This window comes from Mus caroli, unplaced genomic scaffold (genome assembly GCF_978045245.1).
Source record: "Mus caroli unplaced genomic scaffold, Mus_caroli_1 scaffold_10, whole genome shotgun sequence".
Classification (NCBI taxonomy): Eukaryota; Metazoa; Chordata; class Mammalia; order Rodentia; family Muridae; genus Mus; species Mus caroli.
Window position 1 is genome coordinate 4,228,673 of NW_028227265.1, and position 20,271 is coordinate 4,248,943.

Sequence of the window (20,271 nt, forward strand, 5' to 3'; positions counted from 1 at the left end):
TACAGGATTACATCACACATACCAGAATCTAGGTGGGTTCTGGGGAACTGAACTGTGATCCACACACTAGTGCAGCAAGTGCTTTACCCAATGAGCTGCCTCCCCAGACCCCACTCCAGTACTTCCATAAACTGTGCATGCTTCAGCCCATGTTGGGAAATGAAGTCTCTGTAAAGGCCCTAAAGGACAGCTGGACAAACCTCAATGACACATGGCGACGTTCCCACCTGAGCTTTCTTCACTGCTTCCCATGAGGAGATCCTTTTGCTCATAATTTGTATTCTGTGCCGGGAGAGAAGGGGGTCTGAGGACACAGTGTTCTGCCGCTCCTGTTGCCCCTGTCCAGACCTCCCAGGCGCCTGCCTCACTGTGCTTCTGGGCTGCTTCTATGTCTCTTCAGACTCCCAAACTCCCTTCTCTCCATTAGTCTCAGAAATCGCTTCCTGATAGAAGAAAAGATAGCACCCGCTCCACTGACCAACAGGAGCTGCCATGAGAGAGAAGCAGTCTCAGGCCCCACCCAGGACATCACCTGTGAGACCTGGGAAAGAACTGGAAGGGTACACTCTGAAGAAGAACACTTAGTGCTGTCCTCAGAGAAGTGAAAGTTGCTCCATGGGACAGGGGGAGTGGCTTCTGTCCTTACCAAGGCCTGTCTCCCAAGGGCATGTCCCAGGCATGGACAGCATCAGCTGCCCCAAGCCATGTTAGGGCACTTCTTACAGCTGAGTGCCACCTCTAACAATATTTTCAACCTCTTTGCTTAAAATGGGTTCCTTCCTTTTAAATGCATTTCATAGAATAATTTCATGGTATGGAGCCAGGGAGATGGTTTGATGGGAGATGTGTTTACTGCAAAAGCATGAAGACCTGAGTTTGGATCCCCTACACCCACTTAAAAGCCCAGTATAGCAGCTCATGCTACTAACACTGTACAGGAGGGTAGAGGTAGGCAGACCTCCAGGTCTCACTGGCCAGTCCAAACAAGTTTCAGGTTCAGAGAGAGACATAATGTCAAAAAGTAAGGTGGAGAATGATAGGGAAAGATACCACAGTCAATCACTGGTCTCTACATGAAAGAACACACATGTGCACACTTGCACACATGCATGCACACACTCACATGTATATACACAAACATGTGCACATTCATGCACACACATACATAGGCCCACACTTACTCATGTACACTCAGACACATGAATACATACATGCACACACTCACATGTACACACAATACCACATTCGTGCACATGAATACATGCATTACATACTCACATGTGCACACACATGCACATACACATTCATGTATACACATGCACACATTTTCACATGCATGTATAGGCACACACACACATGCTACCATCAGAGGGAAAGGACAACCTTTCACCAGTTTGAAATGTAACTGACAAAGACTATACCATGTACAGTGCAAAAACAGTTTTGTCATGAAGCTGAGGCTTTCTCCTTGACAGGAGAACATGAGAAGCACATGTGTCCCAGGCCATATCCTGTGACTCTGGAATATCTTTTATCATTAGGGACCATGCCTCACCCATATTGACACAGGAGTGAGCCCTGGAAGTGAAATTGTTATCAAATAACCTATAAAGCCATGCCAACCAGCATTTCCAAGAAGCAAGATGGGAGTTCATACCAATGACACTCCCCACACACACAAAAAAATGTAAGGCTTAAAAAATAATAAATAAAGCCATTTCACTGTACATACAGCATCATGCCTAGAGCTCACAACACTACCATAAGCAAGGTTTCCTCAGAGGGTAGATTTTGTGATTTGTGTGCACCAATAGAAAAAAAGCACTGGTAGGGCCAGTGAGGTGGCTCAGTAGGTAAAGGGGCTTGCTGCAAAATCTTGAGGACCTGAGTTCAATCCCTGGAGCCCATATAAAGGTAGGAGAGAACTGATTCCAAAAGCTGTCCTTTGACCTTCACACATGTGCTGTGGCACAACCATACACACTCATTCTCCCAATAAATAAATTTACAAGGAATTAATTCAACAACAACAACAAAGTGGTCGGCCAGAAATTCAGGGAGGAGACAGGGTTGATGGCAGTGACTTCATGAGTGTATAAGCATCCCCAATTCATCAGATGTGTGCATTAACATGTGTGCATGTGTGCATGTGTAAGGCATATGTGCATGTGTATATACATGTCTCTGTCTGTGGACATGTGAGTCCAGGTACACTGGACCCTACCTAGATCACATTCCACTTACTGACTGAGACAGGCTGGCTTGCCGACCCCTAAGCTCGCCTGGTCTAGCTACCCAGCTTTCCCTGGGGAGCCTCTGCCTCCATCTCCTGAGAGCTGGGGTGTGGGTCTGACGAGATTAGGGCCTCAACTCTGGTCTTCACACTTGTACATTAGGTGTGGCAGGTACGCTACCCATTGAGTCATCTTCCCAGCCACATACAGTGTTGTGTACCAATCTTCCTCAAGGAAGCTATTCTTAGGGTGAGAGAGAAATGTCTTCCCAAGACTTCTCTGTGGCCACAACCTCTCACCCTAGACTCCCATCAGAGACCTAAGACAGCAAGTGAAAACTGTGTCTGCCTCAGCCTCTGGCACCTTAACTGCCAGAGGATGGGCACCCCCTTTTTGGCTTCCTCTGCTTCTCTTGGTTTCTTTCCTCTGCAGCATGCTGGGAATTGCTAAAAACGTGCAGAACCAAGTAACAAGCCTAAAAGCCAGCTGAAGGCCTCTCAGCTGACACTGATTGTCACATTTTATTTATGTGCTAGGGAAAGGATTCGGTGCCCTTTAATCAGATTAGCTCTAGAATTTGCCAGCATTCTCTGAGCTTTCCATCTGTCTCACCTTATTAGCCCGGGCCTTAAATATTCCCCTGGAGAGATTAGTGGAGTGCAGGTTTTCTTCCTTCCAGCAGAAGTCACATGACACAAGATGGCAGATATTCCTCTATAAGACCCAAGAGTGACTCATTGTCCCGGGCCTTGTGATAGTATAAAAAGCTCAGGGGTTATGGTCAGTGATGACCCTGGACTGAGCAAACAGAATGTTTCCTGTTAGTACCAAAACATAAGGTGTACCTTGCTTCGCACTGAAGAGACCTGGTACTCAGACAAGGGAGGTGGGGTTTGCAGCTGCTCACCTACACAGATGTGTCTCCTCTCTAGAAACTAACAGTCTCATGTGTAGAGCTTAAGGGGGTGTGGCACTAGCTGAAGCCCCCTGATGTCCCTGGGGCGGGCTGGCAATTTCTCAGGGAAGTGAAAATGACATTCTCCTGGCATCCAGGCACCTGGAGAATCTGTTGAGGCTACAGCTTCCCAGACAGACTCTCACAGAAGCCTGGCCATTTCCTTCACAGAACAGACTTCTGCAGGGGAGCACTTGGCATGATTAGCCTTCAGCTGACAGAGAAGAAAGCCTGGAGGGAGATGGCTCTGTGTGACCTTAAGTGACGTTATTAAGCAGCTTTTCCCATTGCTGTGACCAAAAACCTGACAAGAAACAACCTAAGACGAGGCAAGTGTATTCTGGCCCAGGGTTTGAGAGCGCAAGTCTCCCCCTGGAAACCACCGAAGATCATCAACTCGCCTCTGGAACCTCTCCTGTGAGCTCCCTTCATCCCCCAAACCCACAGTTTAGCATCCTCAAACTCCTGACCTTCACCCTTGCCTTCTTCTTTCCGTTGGAAACACCCACAATTCCTTCAGTCAACCCAGGTGATCTGAGACACATCCAAAAATTGATAGTTTTAGACTTCACCACATCTACCCTTCAAGCTCCTCCAAGCCACGCTGGGGGAAGCTATGCACAGATGCTTTGGACACAAGCACCTATGGGAAACCATTGTTCTAACTCCTGAAACTATCTTTAGGAGATGGAGGAGGGCAGAAGGTGAAAGGAAGGGAGAAAAGGTGGCGATGGAAAGGAGAGGGTGATGGTTCAGGAACTAAGAGCACTGGCTGCTCTTCCAGAGGTCTGAGTTCAATTCCCAGCAACTTCATGGTGACTTTCAGTCATCTATAATGAGATCTGGTGCCCTCTTCTGGCCTGCAGGCATACATGCAGGCAGAATGCTGTATACATAATAAATATATAAATCTAAAAAAATAAAATAAGATACACAAGAAAACAATACCCTAGCTAAAAGCAAATGAGGGGAAGAAAGGGTTTATTCCTCAGATTATCACTGAGGGAAGTCAGGGCAGAAACTCAAACAAAAACTTGATGCAGAAATCATGGCAGAAGGTGACTGCTTGCTGTCTGGCTCACAGGCTCATGCTTAACTAATTTTCTTATACAATCCAGACCATCTGTCTAGGGAATGGTGCCACCCAAAGTGGGCTGAGACTGCCTACATCAATTAACGAACATGTCGATCCTTCATAGGCACACCACAGGCCAATCTGAGTTAGGCAATCCCTCACTTGACAGGTGACAGTTACAGTCGACCAGGACAGGCACAGCACATCAAAGCAGGCAAGGAACGGTGACAGGAGCTTGGGCATCTGGTCACATGGCATCCACAGTCAGGAAGCTGAGAGAGAGATGAACACGCCACAGATATTTTTCTGTTTGGTTCCTGTAGCGTCACCACAGACGTGCCAAGGTCAGCAGTCAGATGGCAGAGGCATAAATGCAATGACCCATCCTGGGGCACAGTGAGCTCACCAGACACGCCCTCCAGGACGCTATGCCAGCTAAGCTAGCAATGTTGATACACCCCTGCTGCCACATAGAGACCATCAGCCAAACCCCAAAAGCTGCCCCTCAGGAGAAGGCATCCGTGAGCTGAGAAATTAGAATATAAGTTGCTGAGGCCACATGCCCCATCCCATGGGACCTCATTGGCATAGTCCCAGACTGCGGCCCGCCTTGACTGTGTGACGTTGTCTTATATTGTCTACTGTCATCCCCATGATAGTTTCAGGAAGCAAGCATGTGGTGCTCAGCACACAGACAGAGATTAGAATCAAATAGCTCATCCCTGCCCACACAGCTAGTGAGTGACAGGGGCTGGTGGAGACTTGGAATCGAGTCACCTCTCCTCAATAGTCTTGATAAAGTGCCTACTATGAGGCCAGCTTTGTATAAATGGCATGGTCATCCCTGAAATCACAAGGAAGCTAGCTGGGACTCTTCCCTTTCATTGCTGGGAGAACTTGGACGGAAAGTCCCCTGGCCGCTGGAAACACTACTGTTCAGTTTGTTTGTATGCTAGTTGCTACCTCATTCAAAGGGGGGGGGGGAGGGACAGAACATGGCTAGGTCTGAGGGGACAATGGGAACTCATAGCTGCTCTGAAGCCAGCATTTCCTGTGGGTTTTCTGCAGCTGAAACAAGAAGCCCTTTGACTGTGGCTCCTGTGGGGTTCCAGGAAGCAAGCTGGCCTTTTCTGCTCTGAGAGGCCTTTGACAATGCGGAAGGAACACCCTGAGTGTGGGCCAAGTAGGCTGTCCTGCGGCCGGTGTCACAGAAGTGGTAACAGTTCACAAGCAACAGTTCCAAAACTTTACCCAGAGCCTGCGGGGTTCGGCAGGAAGGCAAAGGCAGCGTGCCCCAGTCCCAGAGTTGGTTCGCAAGCGTTTAGTAATGGTTTTATTAAGTACCTTCAAAACATACTCACTTCTCATCCTGTAGCATAAAAGCCCAAAAAAGGTCTTCTTTGGGGTCAGGGCGCCCTCTGTAGGTATGAAGTTGTACCTGCAAGAATGTTCTGCCAGGAGAAGCCTGCTTGTCAGTCCCATGGAGAAACCAAACACATTATCCTAGGAGAGGGCCTTACACAGATGCCATTGCACAGAGATGAAGGCTACACAAGGTCCAAACAAAATCAAGCAAGAAGCCCAAAGCTCTGCTGGTTCTGGGATCTCCACAAGGCCAATGCAGGCTGCACTCGAAGCCCTTGGTTTGTGTGATCAGCCTACCCCATCACCTCCTGTACCAGTGATTTGCTGCAACGTTGAGATAATACCACTAACCAAAGAATTCTTCACAGAACTATTGTTGCTGGCTTCTCTCTCACATCCAAAGGAAACACCATTTCCCCACATTGTGGTGGTTAAACCAAAGCCAGCATTCCCCCGTGAGCTCCTGCAGTCCCTCAACCAAAGGGGCCATTTCCCTTTGCAGTGGCAGAAGGAACACATGGCTATGTGAGGTGGCTATAAGCATTCCAAAACCCATGCTGACCCCAGGCTCCCTCGGGATCACTAGTACCCATCTCTTCTTAGCCCCCTACACACACACACACATACACACACACACACACACACATACACACATACACACACACACTCAACTTCTCCAGCTCAAGGGTTTCCCTCCCCTCTGCTACTCATTCTTCTCATAACCCTGCTATTATGGATATGCTCTCTTTTGCCCACAATCTCTTAGTCTTTCTATCTATCATCTATCTATCTATCTATCTATCTATCTATCTCTATGTGTGTATGTATATATATATATATATATATATATATAATATATATATATGTGTGTGTGTGTGTGTGTGTAGTGTATGTGTGTGGTGTGTGTATGTGCGAGGTGTGTATATATATGTGCATGTGTATATATGTATGTGTGTATGCATGTGTGTGTATGTATGTGTATATGCTTGGTGTGTGCATGTGGTGTGTGTATGTGTGTGTGTGCATGTGTGTATATGTATGCATATATGTGTATGGTATATGTGTGCACATGCACACATGTGTCCTTCTTCCCCGTCTCTCTGCTGGCCACATTCAATCTATTTTTTTCTCTGTGCTCTGGACCTTTCCTGATGCCTCTGGCTGTTCTCTCCCTCATATCTACAATAAAAACCTGTCCCTTGACCGTACCATGGAACAATCAGCAGTTTACACACCCTCAGAGGCACAGTGCCATGCCCAGCTCACCCTCCAGCCCAGCAGGACTTTGGGCTGCAAAACTGGGCACCCAAGGACTTGGATGCTGGTTGAGTAACATTTGTTCCCAGCATGCCTTCTGTGCTCTCTGATAAGAAAGGTGTGCCCCGTGATTCAGGAACTTTGATGGTTCCTGATAGATGGTGGCGATAGACGCCAGTGGGAGATGGGACAAGGGTGCTGGAGAGCTGGCAGCTGTAGAGCCGGCTTGGGGTGCTCTGTGTCCCGTACTGTGTTCCACTATCCCAGGCTTGGGATTCTCTGTGCCCTACACTGTGCCCCACAGTCCAGGTGCTCCAGTGTTAAAATCATGACAATGTGTTTTTCCTCTTCTGAAACACTTACACGGCTCCTTTAGAAACTGTTGCTACTTCGATTGACCTTAAACATACAATGTACATAAAACCTATGCCAGGAACTGAAGGACTGTCAGGGGAAAGACCCTTTGCTTTCTAAAAAGGAAACAAAGTCTAGAAATCCGAAACCTCAATATCAGCCCACAGCAATGGAGCCAGAGGAGAGCTAAGGCCATTGTGCTTCTCAGAACCCTGTGTCCTCCATCATCTTAGAGGTCTTAAGCATTCACATGCAATACATACATGAAATAATGTGCTTACGTTATCCCAAACCATAGCATCCAAAATATATAAATATTAGCTTAAAAAGGCAGAAGGTGTCCATTTACCCACTGAAATGACTGTTTGCGTCAAGTATCACCTGGAACGGCTATGAATGTGGTCAACATAAGAGACTCTGAGATTAAAACAACAACAAAACACAGTCATGTGGCTCTCCAGCCTTTATAGATGACAACATCTTGTCACAATGTCAAAATAGTGGCACAATAGGGGGTGAAATGGTTCAGCAGTGAAGAGCACTTGCTGTGCACAAAATAGAACCTGAATTCAAATCCCCAGCATACGTGCAGTAGCAGCATGGTCACACACACTTGTAAAGCCCCAGAACAGAGGGGCACAGAGGCACGGGGATAACTGGGGCTTACTGGCTGCCAACCTAGAAAGGAACAAACACCAAACAAACTTATCGCAATGTCCAAAGGAATAAGCAGAAGAGGATTGTAGGCATAAATTTTTCTCAGCCTACTTTATAAGGGTTCAACCTCCCCTCTAGCCCACCACACACCAAAGGTAGTAGGAAAGAGAGGTATTAATTAGGGAACTGGGGAAATGGACCTGTTTAGAAATAGTTCTTTGGGGAAATTCCAGTCTTCATTGTTCTCAGGTCAGTCCACTAGCAAACACCAAACACAAATCAGCAGCTTCAGTCCCATCACACACGAATCAGCAAGGGCAGTTCAATCGAAGACACCGTGCCAACCTACCCAAGTCTATGGGAGCGGCAAGAAGTCACAAGAACCTCACAAGAAGTTCTTTGGAGAGTTTCTCTCTATGAAGTCACCACAAGGGAAGCTAAGCAATGCAATGTAAGATGAATGAGTGCATTTGTGTTGTCAGTGAAGACTAGCAAGATGGAGCAAAGAGAACCAATGATCAAGCTCCCACTGTCTGTGTCCTCATATTTATAGTCTAAACACCTCATGTCCTTTTATATGTCTGCTTTAGCAAAGCATCCTTTTACCTGTGTCTGCTTTAATGAAACATTCTTTCACCTGTGTGCCCCAGCAAAACATCATTTGACATAACTGACTTTCCAAAGAAACCAGATGTTTCCACTTCAGAGGATAGAGGGAAATCAACACCCGTCTTTAGGCTCCACATACATGCACAAGTATATACATCCAAACATACATGTGCATGCACACATACATATATATATACACATGTACAAGCATATACATCCAAATATACACATGCATACACACACACACAAACACACATACACTCACAAGCATATACATCCAAATATACATACACACACTCACATACACCCAAACACACACACACACACACACACACACACACACACACAACCTGTATCTTCTCTCCTTCCAAGATGGTCCCAAATGAAAAGAGCGTGTGACAATCCCCTACCCACCCATGTGCCACAGTAAACCGTACAATAAGAGGTCAGAGGGCAGCTTCCAGTATTTAGGGGCCAGCTTATATAGGCTCACCTAAGAATCTTGCAAAGAACATCAGTCTTGCTTAAATCTCCCCACTAGTCTTCAGGGACAGTGTGCTTCATTTTTAAATATACTACCATGTGCAGTAGAGTATGTACCAGGCACCTCCAACCTGTGACCTTGCAACATAATCTTGTCATCTGTGATGCTCACTCCTGAGAAACACACAACTGAAATGCTCCTCCCGCCAAAACCAATCCTTACAGTGTTTTAAATATGTTTAACAATTTATATTGGGATGCATTCATGGCTGTCCTTGGCTGCATGCAGCCCAAGGGCCACAGATTAGACACACCTGCATGACAACAAGAGCCAAATATGTATTCTTGAATACAGAAATGACTACAGAGGGAGTCCTGGGAACAGTATTGTCGTTAGGAGGAGGAGACATGATAAGACATAGGGGTTAATCGAGATGAAGCAACATAAAACCCTTCGCTCACTGTTTGAACTGAACGTGTATTGTCCACCCCAAGCACAGCAGTGGACACTTCTGTCTTTGCACTCTACCTGGCTGTGATACCAAGAACTACAGAAATATTAACAACAGCAGCAGCAGTGTGCAAGATTAATCTTCAGAGGCCTTATGCCCATAAAGCAGCTTTCGTGGTCCTAAGTTTCCAGTGAACTAGAGACAAGAGAAGCCAAATTTATATTTGTACTTTTCCTTAGCTGATCAATGGAAGGTCTTCCTCCCCATCGCTACTTAGGTGAGGTGCTTTAGTTACAAAGGCAACACATGTGCATGCACACACATGCATACTCACATGCACACATGCATACACATAGATACACATGCATATACATGCACACATGCATACACATGCACACACATGTACACATACATACACATATGCATACACATAGATACATATGAATACATATGTGCACACACACATGCATACACATGCACACACATACATACACATGTACACACACACACATTCCTGGACTGGCTCTGCCCATTGTCCTATCCATCCATTCACAAATCAGGAGGTATCAAGTGTAAAAGGGAACAGTTAGGTCTGAGTGTCACAGAATTAAATTTCAACTCTGGTTCCACCATCAGGACACAGTTTGCGCATTGCACTGTGGAAATCTCACGCCCTGGCCTCTGAAAGCAACCACACTCTCCACAAAGCCACCCATCCATAAGCCTGCACTCTGACGCTCGCACATTTGTCTGCCTGGGTAAGCATGATCATGACCATGCTCATGATTAACACCAGCCCCAGATGCTCTGATCCCAGAGCAGAAGTGGGTGCTCTGGCTTCCAGAGCGGAACCACTGGGCCAGCGGAAAGAAGCACGGGGCAAGCAAGGAGACAGTAAACGCTCACCGCAGCTCAAACCCCACTCCTCCAGGACAGCAATCACAGGGGCTCAGGGCTCCAGGACAGCAATCACGGGGACTCAGGGGAGGTCCCACAAATCATCTCACACAGCCTTCCTCCCCAGGATAACCCTCCATCACACTCACCCAAGGTAGCCAACACGCTCACAGCCTCTCAAGCTAGCCCATCCCATGAGAAAACAACCACTGACAAGTTTTCCTCCAGTACAGCGGCTCTCAGCCGTCCTGATGCTGGGATCCTTTAAAACAGTTCCCTGCGTGGTGGTGACCCCCAACCATAAAGTTATTTTTGTTGCTACCTCACTGCTGTAATTTTGCTACGTGTTATGAATCATAATATGCACATCTGTGTTTTCTGATGGTCTTAGGTAACCCCCTGTTGAAAGGGTCATTCAGCCCCCAAAAGAGTCACAACCCACAGGTTGAGAACTACTGCTCTGAATGAAGCTGCAGAGCAAGCTAATGTCTGCCAACCTGTGAGTGTAAATCTATTCAGATTGGAAATCAAGTAGATACTCAGTAAATGTTACATCAATGAATGAAGAACGAACAGAAGCGTCCTTTGGTTTGGCCATGGTTTGGTTTTTGAGACAAGGTCCCAAGGTCCCACTCTATCGTCCAGGTTGGCCTTGAACTCACAATCCTCCTGCCTCGGCCTTCCAAGTGCTGGTACAATTAATATGAGCAACCACGCCCAGCTTCTTCAGTTGATAAACTATACAAGAGTAGGAATTAAGGACCTACGTCTTGCCAAACAGTGATGGTGCGCGCCTTTAATATCAGCACTCCAGAGGCAGAGGCAGGCAAATCTTTGATGGACCCAGAGCTGAAGTTAGTTTTACACCTTGAGGTCACTGAAAACTTAAGACTGCTCCCTACTGTGCACTCAGCCTGATTGTTTAATCTGCTTTTAGGAGGACAATTTAACGATCAGCCTTGCTTGCCTTGGGTTTCCCACGTAATCAACTTTTACAACCTAAGCTAATGCATAGCTATAATCTTAAGGCATGTGTTCTTCCATGCCCGTGACCCAGATAATGCCTGAGTATCGTTTGCTGAAAGCAGCAAATACGGAAGTTGGAAGCAGTCTTCTAAAATGAACACGTGTTTGTGGATATTGATTGATAAACAGAGATGCTTGTACTGCTTGTTGTGTGAGACAATTGGGATCAGGTGGAGCAATCGACTTAGTCCTTGAAAACCAAAGATTTCTGTAAAGTATGGCATCCCGTCCTCACATAATGTTTTCTGTGCTACTCAGTGGAGACACACACGGGGACAGACACACAGAGAGGGAGGTGGGAGGGGAGGAGCAAGGAAAAGAGGGAGAGAGAAAGAGACAGAGACAGACAGACAGACACAGAGAGAGAAACAGAGAGAGAGAGACAGACAGAGCAGGCAGAGAGAAGACAGATTCCCAAGACAGCCTCCAGGCAGGCACAGATTCAGACTTACAGACGGAGGACAGAGCTACAGGGAACATGTAGATAAGAATTTGAATCAGAACTCACTCTTGGCTCAATGACTCCAAGGGCGAGTGCTTTTATTTCTTTCCTTAATGCAATATTGACGAGTTATCGGTGACTCGGAGTTAATCACCAATGCATTTAATATACGCAGCATGGCTGCTACTGCGTCCCCTAATCAGATATCTAGACACATAGTTCTTAATGTTGGGTACAGTGGGGTACACCCATACTAGGTACTGTAGATACTCAGGGGACTGAGTCAGAAAGATTATAAGTTTAAGAGCAGGTTTGCTTACATAGAAAGATGGTTACACAGTTTCTCTTTCACACACACACACTTTTATCTGTAGCTGTACTGTTTAATGAAGGCATCAGAGGCTTTACCTACCAGGATACAAGAAACTTAAATTCATGGAGTTTGTATGTATGTGTTTATGCATGTGTGCATGTGTGTATGTGTGTCTGTGTACATGTGTGTATATGTGTGTATATATGTGTATGTGTGTATGTGTGTGTATGCATGTATGTGTATGTGTGTGTATGTGTACATGTGTGTATATGTGTGTCTGTATCTGTGTATGTATGTGTGCATGTATGTGTGGGTGGGTGGGTGGGTGTGCAAATGGTCATGCATGTGTGTGCAGGGCAAGCAGTTGACACCAGGTGACTGTCATGCTGTACCTTGTTTTCTGAGGCAGGAACTCTCAGAACAGTGAGCTCAGTGGATCAACTAGGCGGCCTGGCCAGCGAGCACCAGAGACCCTCATGTTGCTGCCTCGCCAGTGCTGGAGTTACAAGGATATGCTGCCAACCCGGATTTTGCTTTTTAACATACCTTCTGAGGAATCAAAGGGCTTTGCACAAATACAGTGCAATACCAAGTGGTTAACCAAGTGAGCGATATCCCAGCTCTGTTCAGCAGTGAGCTGGAGATGTCTGGTTACTACTGTCGATGAACAGGGATCCCAAAGCTTGGAGGAAGCCATATCCATTTCCTGGGCTATGACAAAAGGCAAGTCACCAAAGGAGAAGCAGTGAAGGGAAGAGAGACTCTAGTGAGCCCCTGACCACCTCCCAAAGCCAAATACCAACATCTCATCCGTAGGCGGCCTGGTTCCAGTGCCCTGCCCTGCCCTCCTCTGCTTACTGAAAAAGCAAGGGCTGGCAGCAGATCTGCAGCTGGGGGCTCTGACTCTGAAAGGAGGCATGCATTCTGAATGGCTAAAGAATCAGGTTTAGAGAGGATGCACAGAGGCTGTCCCCACAGTGCCACTAGAGTTAAGCCAAAGCATCAGAGGACTCTCCAGAGCTGAAAGCCATCCTTCCTAAAGGATACTAAGAGACAAATGACCTCCACAAGTGGTCCAGCCATGCCAGGAGAGGCCAGGAGAGAACCGTTCCCAACCCAGGGTGGCTACCCAAGGCGTGTGGGTGGCATGGACTCAGGCAAGGTGGCATGGGAACAGAACATGTGACATCAATTATTATCATTGTTATAAAAGAAAGAATCTAATTCTTGTCAAGTGGCCCTAACCAAAAATGTCACTCAGTGTCACTCTACACTAACATGGCTAGTCCTAAGATCTTTTATTTTTTAAGACTTATTTTATGAATATGAATACACTGTGGCTCTCTTCAGACACACCAGAAGAGGGCATCGGATCCCATTTGGTTGTAAGCCACCATGTGGTTTCTGGGAATTGAACTCAGGACCTCTGGAAGAGCAGTCAGTGTTCTTAACCACTGAGCCATCTCTCCAGCCCCCTTGAGACTTTCTAGTGTCAATGTTACCATTAGCTCTTTGTTCTAAAGCTCTAAAGTCAAATTGAAACAATGAATCCTGACATCTACAACTGTAATTCTATTGGTTCTTCATTCAAAATGTTAAGATTGTTTCTAGGGGCTGCAAAGGTGGCTCAGCCGTTCAAGAAAATGTGCTGATCTGGGGGGTGGGGGGCTGAATTCAGTTCCCAGCACCCATATGAGGTGGCTTTGAACACCCTACAGCTCCAGCCCCATGGGATCTGGCGCCTTCTCCTACCTCCTTGGACATGAGCACACATACACGCATATACACGCATTAACAACTGCTTTAATTAATTAATAACAATTATTTTTAATGAAGATGTTTTAATGGACACAGGAAGCTGGCTTTTTCCTATATAAATATCTCCATGTTTGAGCAATGAGCAAGTACCACTCCCATCATTTAACAAAAGCAGTAACAGTGTACCTCCCGTCTTTGAAACACACATGAATTATGGATACAACACAGAAGCATACTACAGGCATAGCGGCCTCAGCCTGTCTGCTCTGGTGAGCCCAGGGTTTTAAGGATCAGTTTCTTCTGTTGAACTCTATCTAGTTCAGAGGAACCAGAAATTCATTTTGTAACAAAGCCCCAGTCTGGGCTCTCCTCTCTGAAACTCCCCTCCCTTCATCTTGGGTAGCACTGAGATCCCGACAGCCTGTCCTAGGGCTCTCAGGCCTGTGAAGTGATTGACCAAAAATCTCTACCCTCCCGCCTTCAGCAAGTTCACATGTTAAAATAGAGCATACAGTAGACGGAACTTTGAGATTTGGATGAAGATCTCATAATGCATTCTTTCAAAGTTTAATACCATTTTACTTGATAAATTTTTATAATTCATTGTTCTTCTGCAAGAAGATATCATAAGATAGTACCTTATAAAATAAAGATGAAATTAAAGTGTTTCCAAAGTTCTTTCTGCAGGAGGTGGAGGGGGAAGGGGGCTCCGTTTTCTTTAAGGGACTAGCCACTGGGAGTGGAGCCATACTACAGTGAGTGTCTGAGCAACACAAATTGAACTTGGTGGTGTTTGTTTGTTGGGGGTTGGGGAGGCACAAGGGTGGGAGGGTGGACCTGGGAGCAATAGGAAGTGAGTGGGATGGGCCACAGTGTATTTGTTTGTAATTCCCAAATAATTAGTAAAAATATTACATTGGGGGAGAAAAGCAAAGTTCTTTCTGTGATATACTCTTACTTTTTTAGGGTCTACAATTATGAAAAATGCCAGCTAGAGGTTTGACTGAGTGCTAAAGTGCTTGCCTAGCACTGCACAGAGCCCTAGGTTTGATCCCTAATGCTGCTTGTAGGTAGGTAGGTAAGCAGATGGCTGGAGAAAGATAGATAGATAGATAGACAGATTGATAGATGAATAGATGATAGATAGACAGACAGATAGGTTGATGGATAGATGATAGATAGATGATTGATAGATAGGTAGGTAGATAATAGATAGATGATAGATGGATAGATAGATAGATAGACAGACAGATAGATTGATGGATAAATAATAGATAGGTAATAGATGATTGATAGATGCTGAAGATAGACGATAGAGACAGAAGATATACAGATAGGTGATTGATAGATGATAGATAGATAATTGATAGAGGAGAGAGAGAGAGAGGAGAGAGAGAGAGAGAGAGAGAGAGAGAGAGAGAGAGAGAGAGAGAGAGAGAGAGAGAGAGAGAGAGAGAGAGAGAGAGATATGAAGATAGGTATAAAAGGCAGAAACAGAAGACCAGGTATTACCTTTGACCAGGCAAAGGTCCACGCTCAGCCTGGGCTCCACCTGACACCTTCCCTTCAGCCGGTGATTGGAGACACCTGCATCTGATTTTGAGCCCCAGTCCTTGTTTAACCACCAGGGCCACAGGCAGGTGACTCCAACCCTTGCCACATCCAAGGGAAGATGAGGATGGTAGCACCAGCCCCTCACCGGTGTGAGGGGACCTCATCAAAGGGCAGGAGCACTCTCTGCAAAGTGGCACCTGTCGCCTGTAGGCTGTCACCGGCCCCAGCTCCAGATGTTCTGCTCCTCATCCTAGGGCAGCACTCTCGGGGCAAAGGTAATAATGACAGCCCAGGTGCTTTCTCTTTCTTGTAAACAGAAGAGAAAACTCGAGACTTGGAGAGACAGCTCAGAAAGCGGGTTTCTCATCCAGGGCTCTATTTGCTGTGGGCAGAGTCCTGGCTAAACCTCAACGGTCTCCATGTCAGATGCCAAATGTCTTTTCAAATACCCTGTAACTCAAACACTAACAAGTCACACTGGCATTCCTGTATTGCCCATGATTATTTAGGTCTTGCATGGTCAAAATAATACTTAAGGGCCCGTGCCTAGTGGAGCACACCTGTAATCCCAGCGCTTGGGAGGCCAAGGCTAGCAAATTGGAGGCCAGCCTGGGGTAGGCAGCAGATTTAAGGCTAGCCTGGGCAACTAAGAGATTTTTGAGAATTTGCTCTGTATCGCAGAGATTTGGCCAGGGGTTTCATGTCCTCCTACCACATTAAACCCCTTTTAAAATCTACCACGTAGGGAGGAAAGTCAGCTCCATTTTATAAATTGAAAAACTGAGGCATTCCCGAGTCCAGGATGCGGGTGCAGAAGACTCATACCCTACACCCACCTACCAACCCTGTATTTTCCAACTCCCATTTGCAAAAATGTCTTCATAGAAGCCAGTTAAGGAGGTAGGGAAGCTAGTGATTTGTGCTCCTTTCACAGATGGGTAAACTGAGGCTCCAAGAGCCAAAAGAAGCTCCTCAGTCCTTTGCCTTCTCTCCTTGGCACAGCAAGGCACGCCCAAACTGCAAAGCCCAGTCTGGAGCAGAGCCCCATGCTTGTTTTATTTTTCATTGTTCTGATTTGATTTTGGTTTTTGAGATAGAGTCTCACTATTGTAGCCCAGGTTGTATTAGAAAGTCTCCACAGTCTTCCTGTCTCCGTCTCTCGAGTGCTAGGAATAGAGGCGTGTGCCATCACGTTCATTTCTTGGGTTTTCTAACAGTGAGTTGCTGAGGTTGAAAAGTGGCCACCCACTTAACTCGATGTCATCACCAGGGTTGGTATGAGGCCCAAGCTGACAGAGGAAATGGAGTGGGTCCCCCCCAAGCCTGCGCTGCCCTGCGCGTCACAGTCCACACTCGGAAGTGGGCGGCGAGCAGCCCCACGGGAGGTGCGGGCTGCAGTTCCCACACCTCTCTCAGCCTCGCCCTGCGTCCCCGCAGGGTCTGCGCCGGCCACCCGAGGGAGTCCCGGGATCGAGCTGCACTTGGGCGCTGCGGCCACCGGGACCTCGCAGGGAAGGAGTGCGGGCGCGCCCTTCGCCGACTGCGCCTCAGGGCGGCCGGGCTCTCGGGACGGGGACGCGCTTGGACGGGAGCTGCAGTGGCAGCTGGGGACACGACCGCCCGCACCCAGTACTCCCCGCCCACTGCCTCGATTTCCCTCCCCTGCACCAGGGTGCGCCCGGATCTCGGCAGGCCGCGTTCCCCCTCCTCCAAAACCCCGGGCCCTACCTGCGCTGTGGCTCGGACTGTGGATCGGAGCGCCCCGGGGACACCCGCCCTGCATCGTGCGGCCGGCTGCGCCCCGGACGGCGGTGACTGTGGTGGTGATGGTGGTAGCGGCGGCCGCGGAGGCGGCGGGAAACGGGCAGGGGGCCGAGCCGAGGGCTGGGTTCTTCCTCCTGCCCAGGACCGCCGCTTCCTCTCCAGCCTCGGCCCCTCGCTCGCACGCGCGCGCCGCCCCTCGCGGCTCCCAGACCGCAGCGCAGAAAGTTTTGCTTTTCACTTGGAGGAAACCAAGGAGGGGAAGTGTGATGGGGCGGTGTGGCCAGGGACCGAAAGACTGGGCGCTTCCCAGACCCTGGGAGTAAAAGGCGGGGTGGTCAAGAGAGGGACTTCTTCCTACCAAGTCGCGGGTGAAGCCGAAGGAAAGTGACAGATGACAGGTTGGGGGGTGGGAGCAGCTGTTAAAAATGACTTGAGAATCGAATCGCTGGCAGTACGGGGCTGGCCAGGAGCACACAAGCCTTGGCTTGTGCCAAGCTCCTGGCAGCTGGCTCACCTCCCCCATCCCTTCCCTTTGGCTACTTCAGCAAAGCACCTGCTACAGGACAGTGGGTACAGGAAGTGCCAGTCAGGGGTTAGGCCCATCATGACCTCGCCTCTGGACCCCGAGGCAAAAATAAACCTATATAACTGAACTGCATGGAGTAGTCGGCCGGAGACCTGACTGTGGGTGGAGCATGGGGCAGTGGGAAGAAGCCTGGGAGAGTTCCTGCTGGAAGGGAGGAACCTGTGGCCCTAGAAAAGAGACAAGGTGCTGGAAAGGTGGGACAGGGCAGTTGCCTCTTACCAGAAACCTTCGGGTAAGCACGGGTGGATGCGGCTGAAGTTGATAAAGACATGAGCAGAGAGAGTCAGGATTTAGTGCAGTGGGTAGGGTAACAGGGTTGAAAAAGGCACTGTGTTGGTGTCCTAGTTAGCTTTACCTGTCAGTGTGACATAGCCTAGGGTCGTGTGAGAAGAGAGCTTTAGTCCATGATTGCCTAGATCAGATTGGCCTCTATCGCATCTGTAAGAAAGGTCTGGACAGTTAATTGGCCTTCGAAGGCCCAGCCCACTGTGGGCGGCACCATTACCCAGGTTTCGAACTATCCAAGAAAGCTAAGTGAGCTGAAGCCCATCTATGAGCCAGCTGGCAAACAGCATCCTCTGTGGTTCCTGCTATACCTGATTGGCAGTGAAGTGAGCTCTCCAGTGGCGGTTAATGCTGTGTGCTATAGCAAGCAGGCCTGCCTTAGGTTCCTGCCTTGACTCCCCTCAGTGATGGCCTGCGATTGATCAGAAGTGGTCAGCTAAAATGAATGGAATACCTCTCCTCCTCAGGAGGCATTCCGTAGTGAATACAGTTGAATTGGCCAGCCTGCCATAAACACTCTCAGGTCTACCTGACTCACTCCGGAGGATGACTAGGCATACCTCTGAATACATAACATAAACTGTCTTAAAACGGGGGCTGGAAAGCTGGCCCAACAGTTCAGAGCACATAGCAGCATGTTTGCAGAGGATCAGAGTCCAGTTTCACAGCATCTATCCTGAGTAGCTCACTGCTACCTGCAATTGCAGCTCCAGAGGACTGATCAGGCAACCCGCTTCTGGCTATCCCTGTCACCATCACACAGACAGACACACAGACAGACAGACAGACAGGCACATACACAAAATGAAAATGAATGTTTTAAAACTTACAAAATTATCAGAATCAGATTTTTTTAAAAAAAAAAACTCAGTTGCCACTTTGTTCATGAGCACCTGTACACATGCGTGCTCGCAGATGCACACACATAAAAGTGAAGATAGTTTCATCGCCTGGGAGCGCTCACCAGGAGGTGACCTCAGAGAGGATGACATGTTCTGAGGATAGCAGCCAGCCTCTTTCTCCAGCTGCCCTGTTGTTACCCCCATGGGTTCGTGAGCATGGTGGCCAGGGCAGGTAGGGATGGATGTGGCAGTGAGCTCGGCAGAGTAGATCTTTATTCACCCAAGCCCACCCAGCCACAGCAGCCACCATGCCTGTCCTGCCGGCAGGAAAGAACAACACAGAGTCTCGAACACAGCACTGCCCCCTGGTGGTCAGCCAGCTTCTTAGTGCTTGCTTCCTCACATTAACCACTTCCATCAGTCAAGGGGCAGCTCTATGTATGACCTTATATGTTCTCTCATAGGACATTCATGCCAAATCCCATGGCCCTTGGTTCATGCCTTGTAATCCCAGCACTTGGGAGATTTACTGCCACAAGTTCAAAGCCAGCCTGGACTACATTTATTTGTGTGTTTTATGAATATCTGAGTCCCTGCAGAGACCCCGTCCACCGTTAAGGTGTGCCACGCTCCGCTGCTCCCAGAGTCCGAGCATCACAGTAGAGCACCATGACAACAGGCCACACTCACAGCAGTCCCTATCGTGATAACATTGCTAGACAGTAGAATGCCCTTCTGGAGTCTCCATTACAGCCCCAGGAAAGTACAGTCCCCGGAGGGGACATTCGTATGTTCTGGAAATCATCATCCAGTGTGACTGGCTGGATCCTTGGACCCAGGAGTTGAGAGACACCCCTGTTCACCTTTGAGGATCCATTGGGAACGTGTGTGCATCCCACCTCACACTCCCGTGCCCTGACAGCCAGTGTTGGGGTGCTCCCCTCCCTCTGGTGGGTAACGCTGCATTAATTACAGTTCTTAACTGCAACTCACTACAACCAATACAACCCAAGTCACGTACAAGGAGTTCTGCTGAGGATCCATGAAGTTCACAGAGGCAGAGAAGCAGGACTAGTCTGGTGCTCTGCAAAGACCTAAGCCAGCCTGAGGAAGCCAGAGGCCCCAGTAGCTGTATTGATGCTGCTTTCCTGGTAGCTCCTGCTTCTCATTACTCCTGGCCTCACAAGTGTCTAATCTAGCCACATGGAGACCCACTTGGAGCCAACTCCAAACCTCCAGGAATGAGATCCTGTTGGGCCCAGTGGAAGTCACATGCCTCCACGGTACCTAGACACAGGGGGTGAGAGCTCTCTGTCAGCAGGATAGACATCCTAAAATGCATCTACACTAAATGCCGAGGTGA

At 48.0% G+C, this 20,271-nt stretch overlaps 1 protein-coding gene across 1 annotated transcript in view; it reads right to left on the reverse strand.

The window, feature by feature from the left end:
* Disc1 (DISC1 scaffold protein) overlaps positions 1-17,440 on the reverse strand; it is a 210,771-nt gene extending 193,331 nt beyond the window's left edge. The window contains exon 1 of the mRNA XM_021170050.3: positions 17,160-17,440. Coding sequence (XP_021025709.1) covers positions 17,160-17,214 — 55 coding nt within the window. The 5' untranslated portion in view covers positions 17,215-17,440. The remainder of the gene's footprint in view (positions 1-17,159) is intronic.
* Between the last annotated feature and the right edge of the window lie 2,831 nt (positions 17,441-20,271).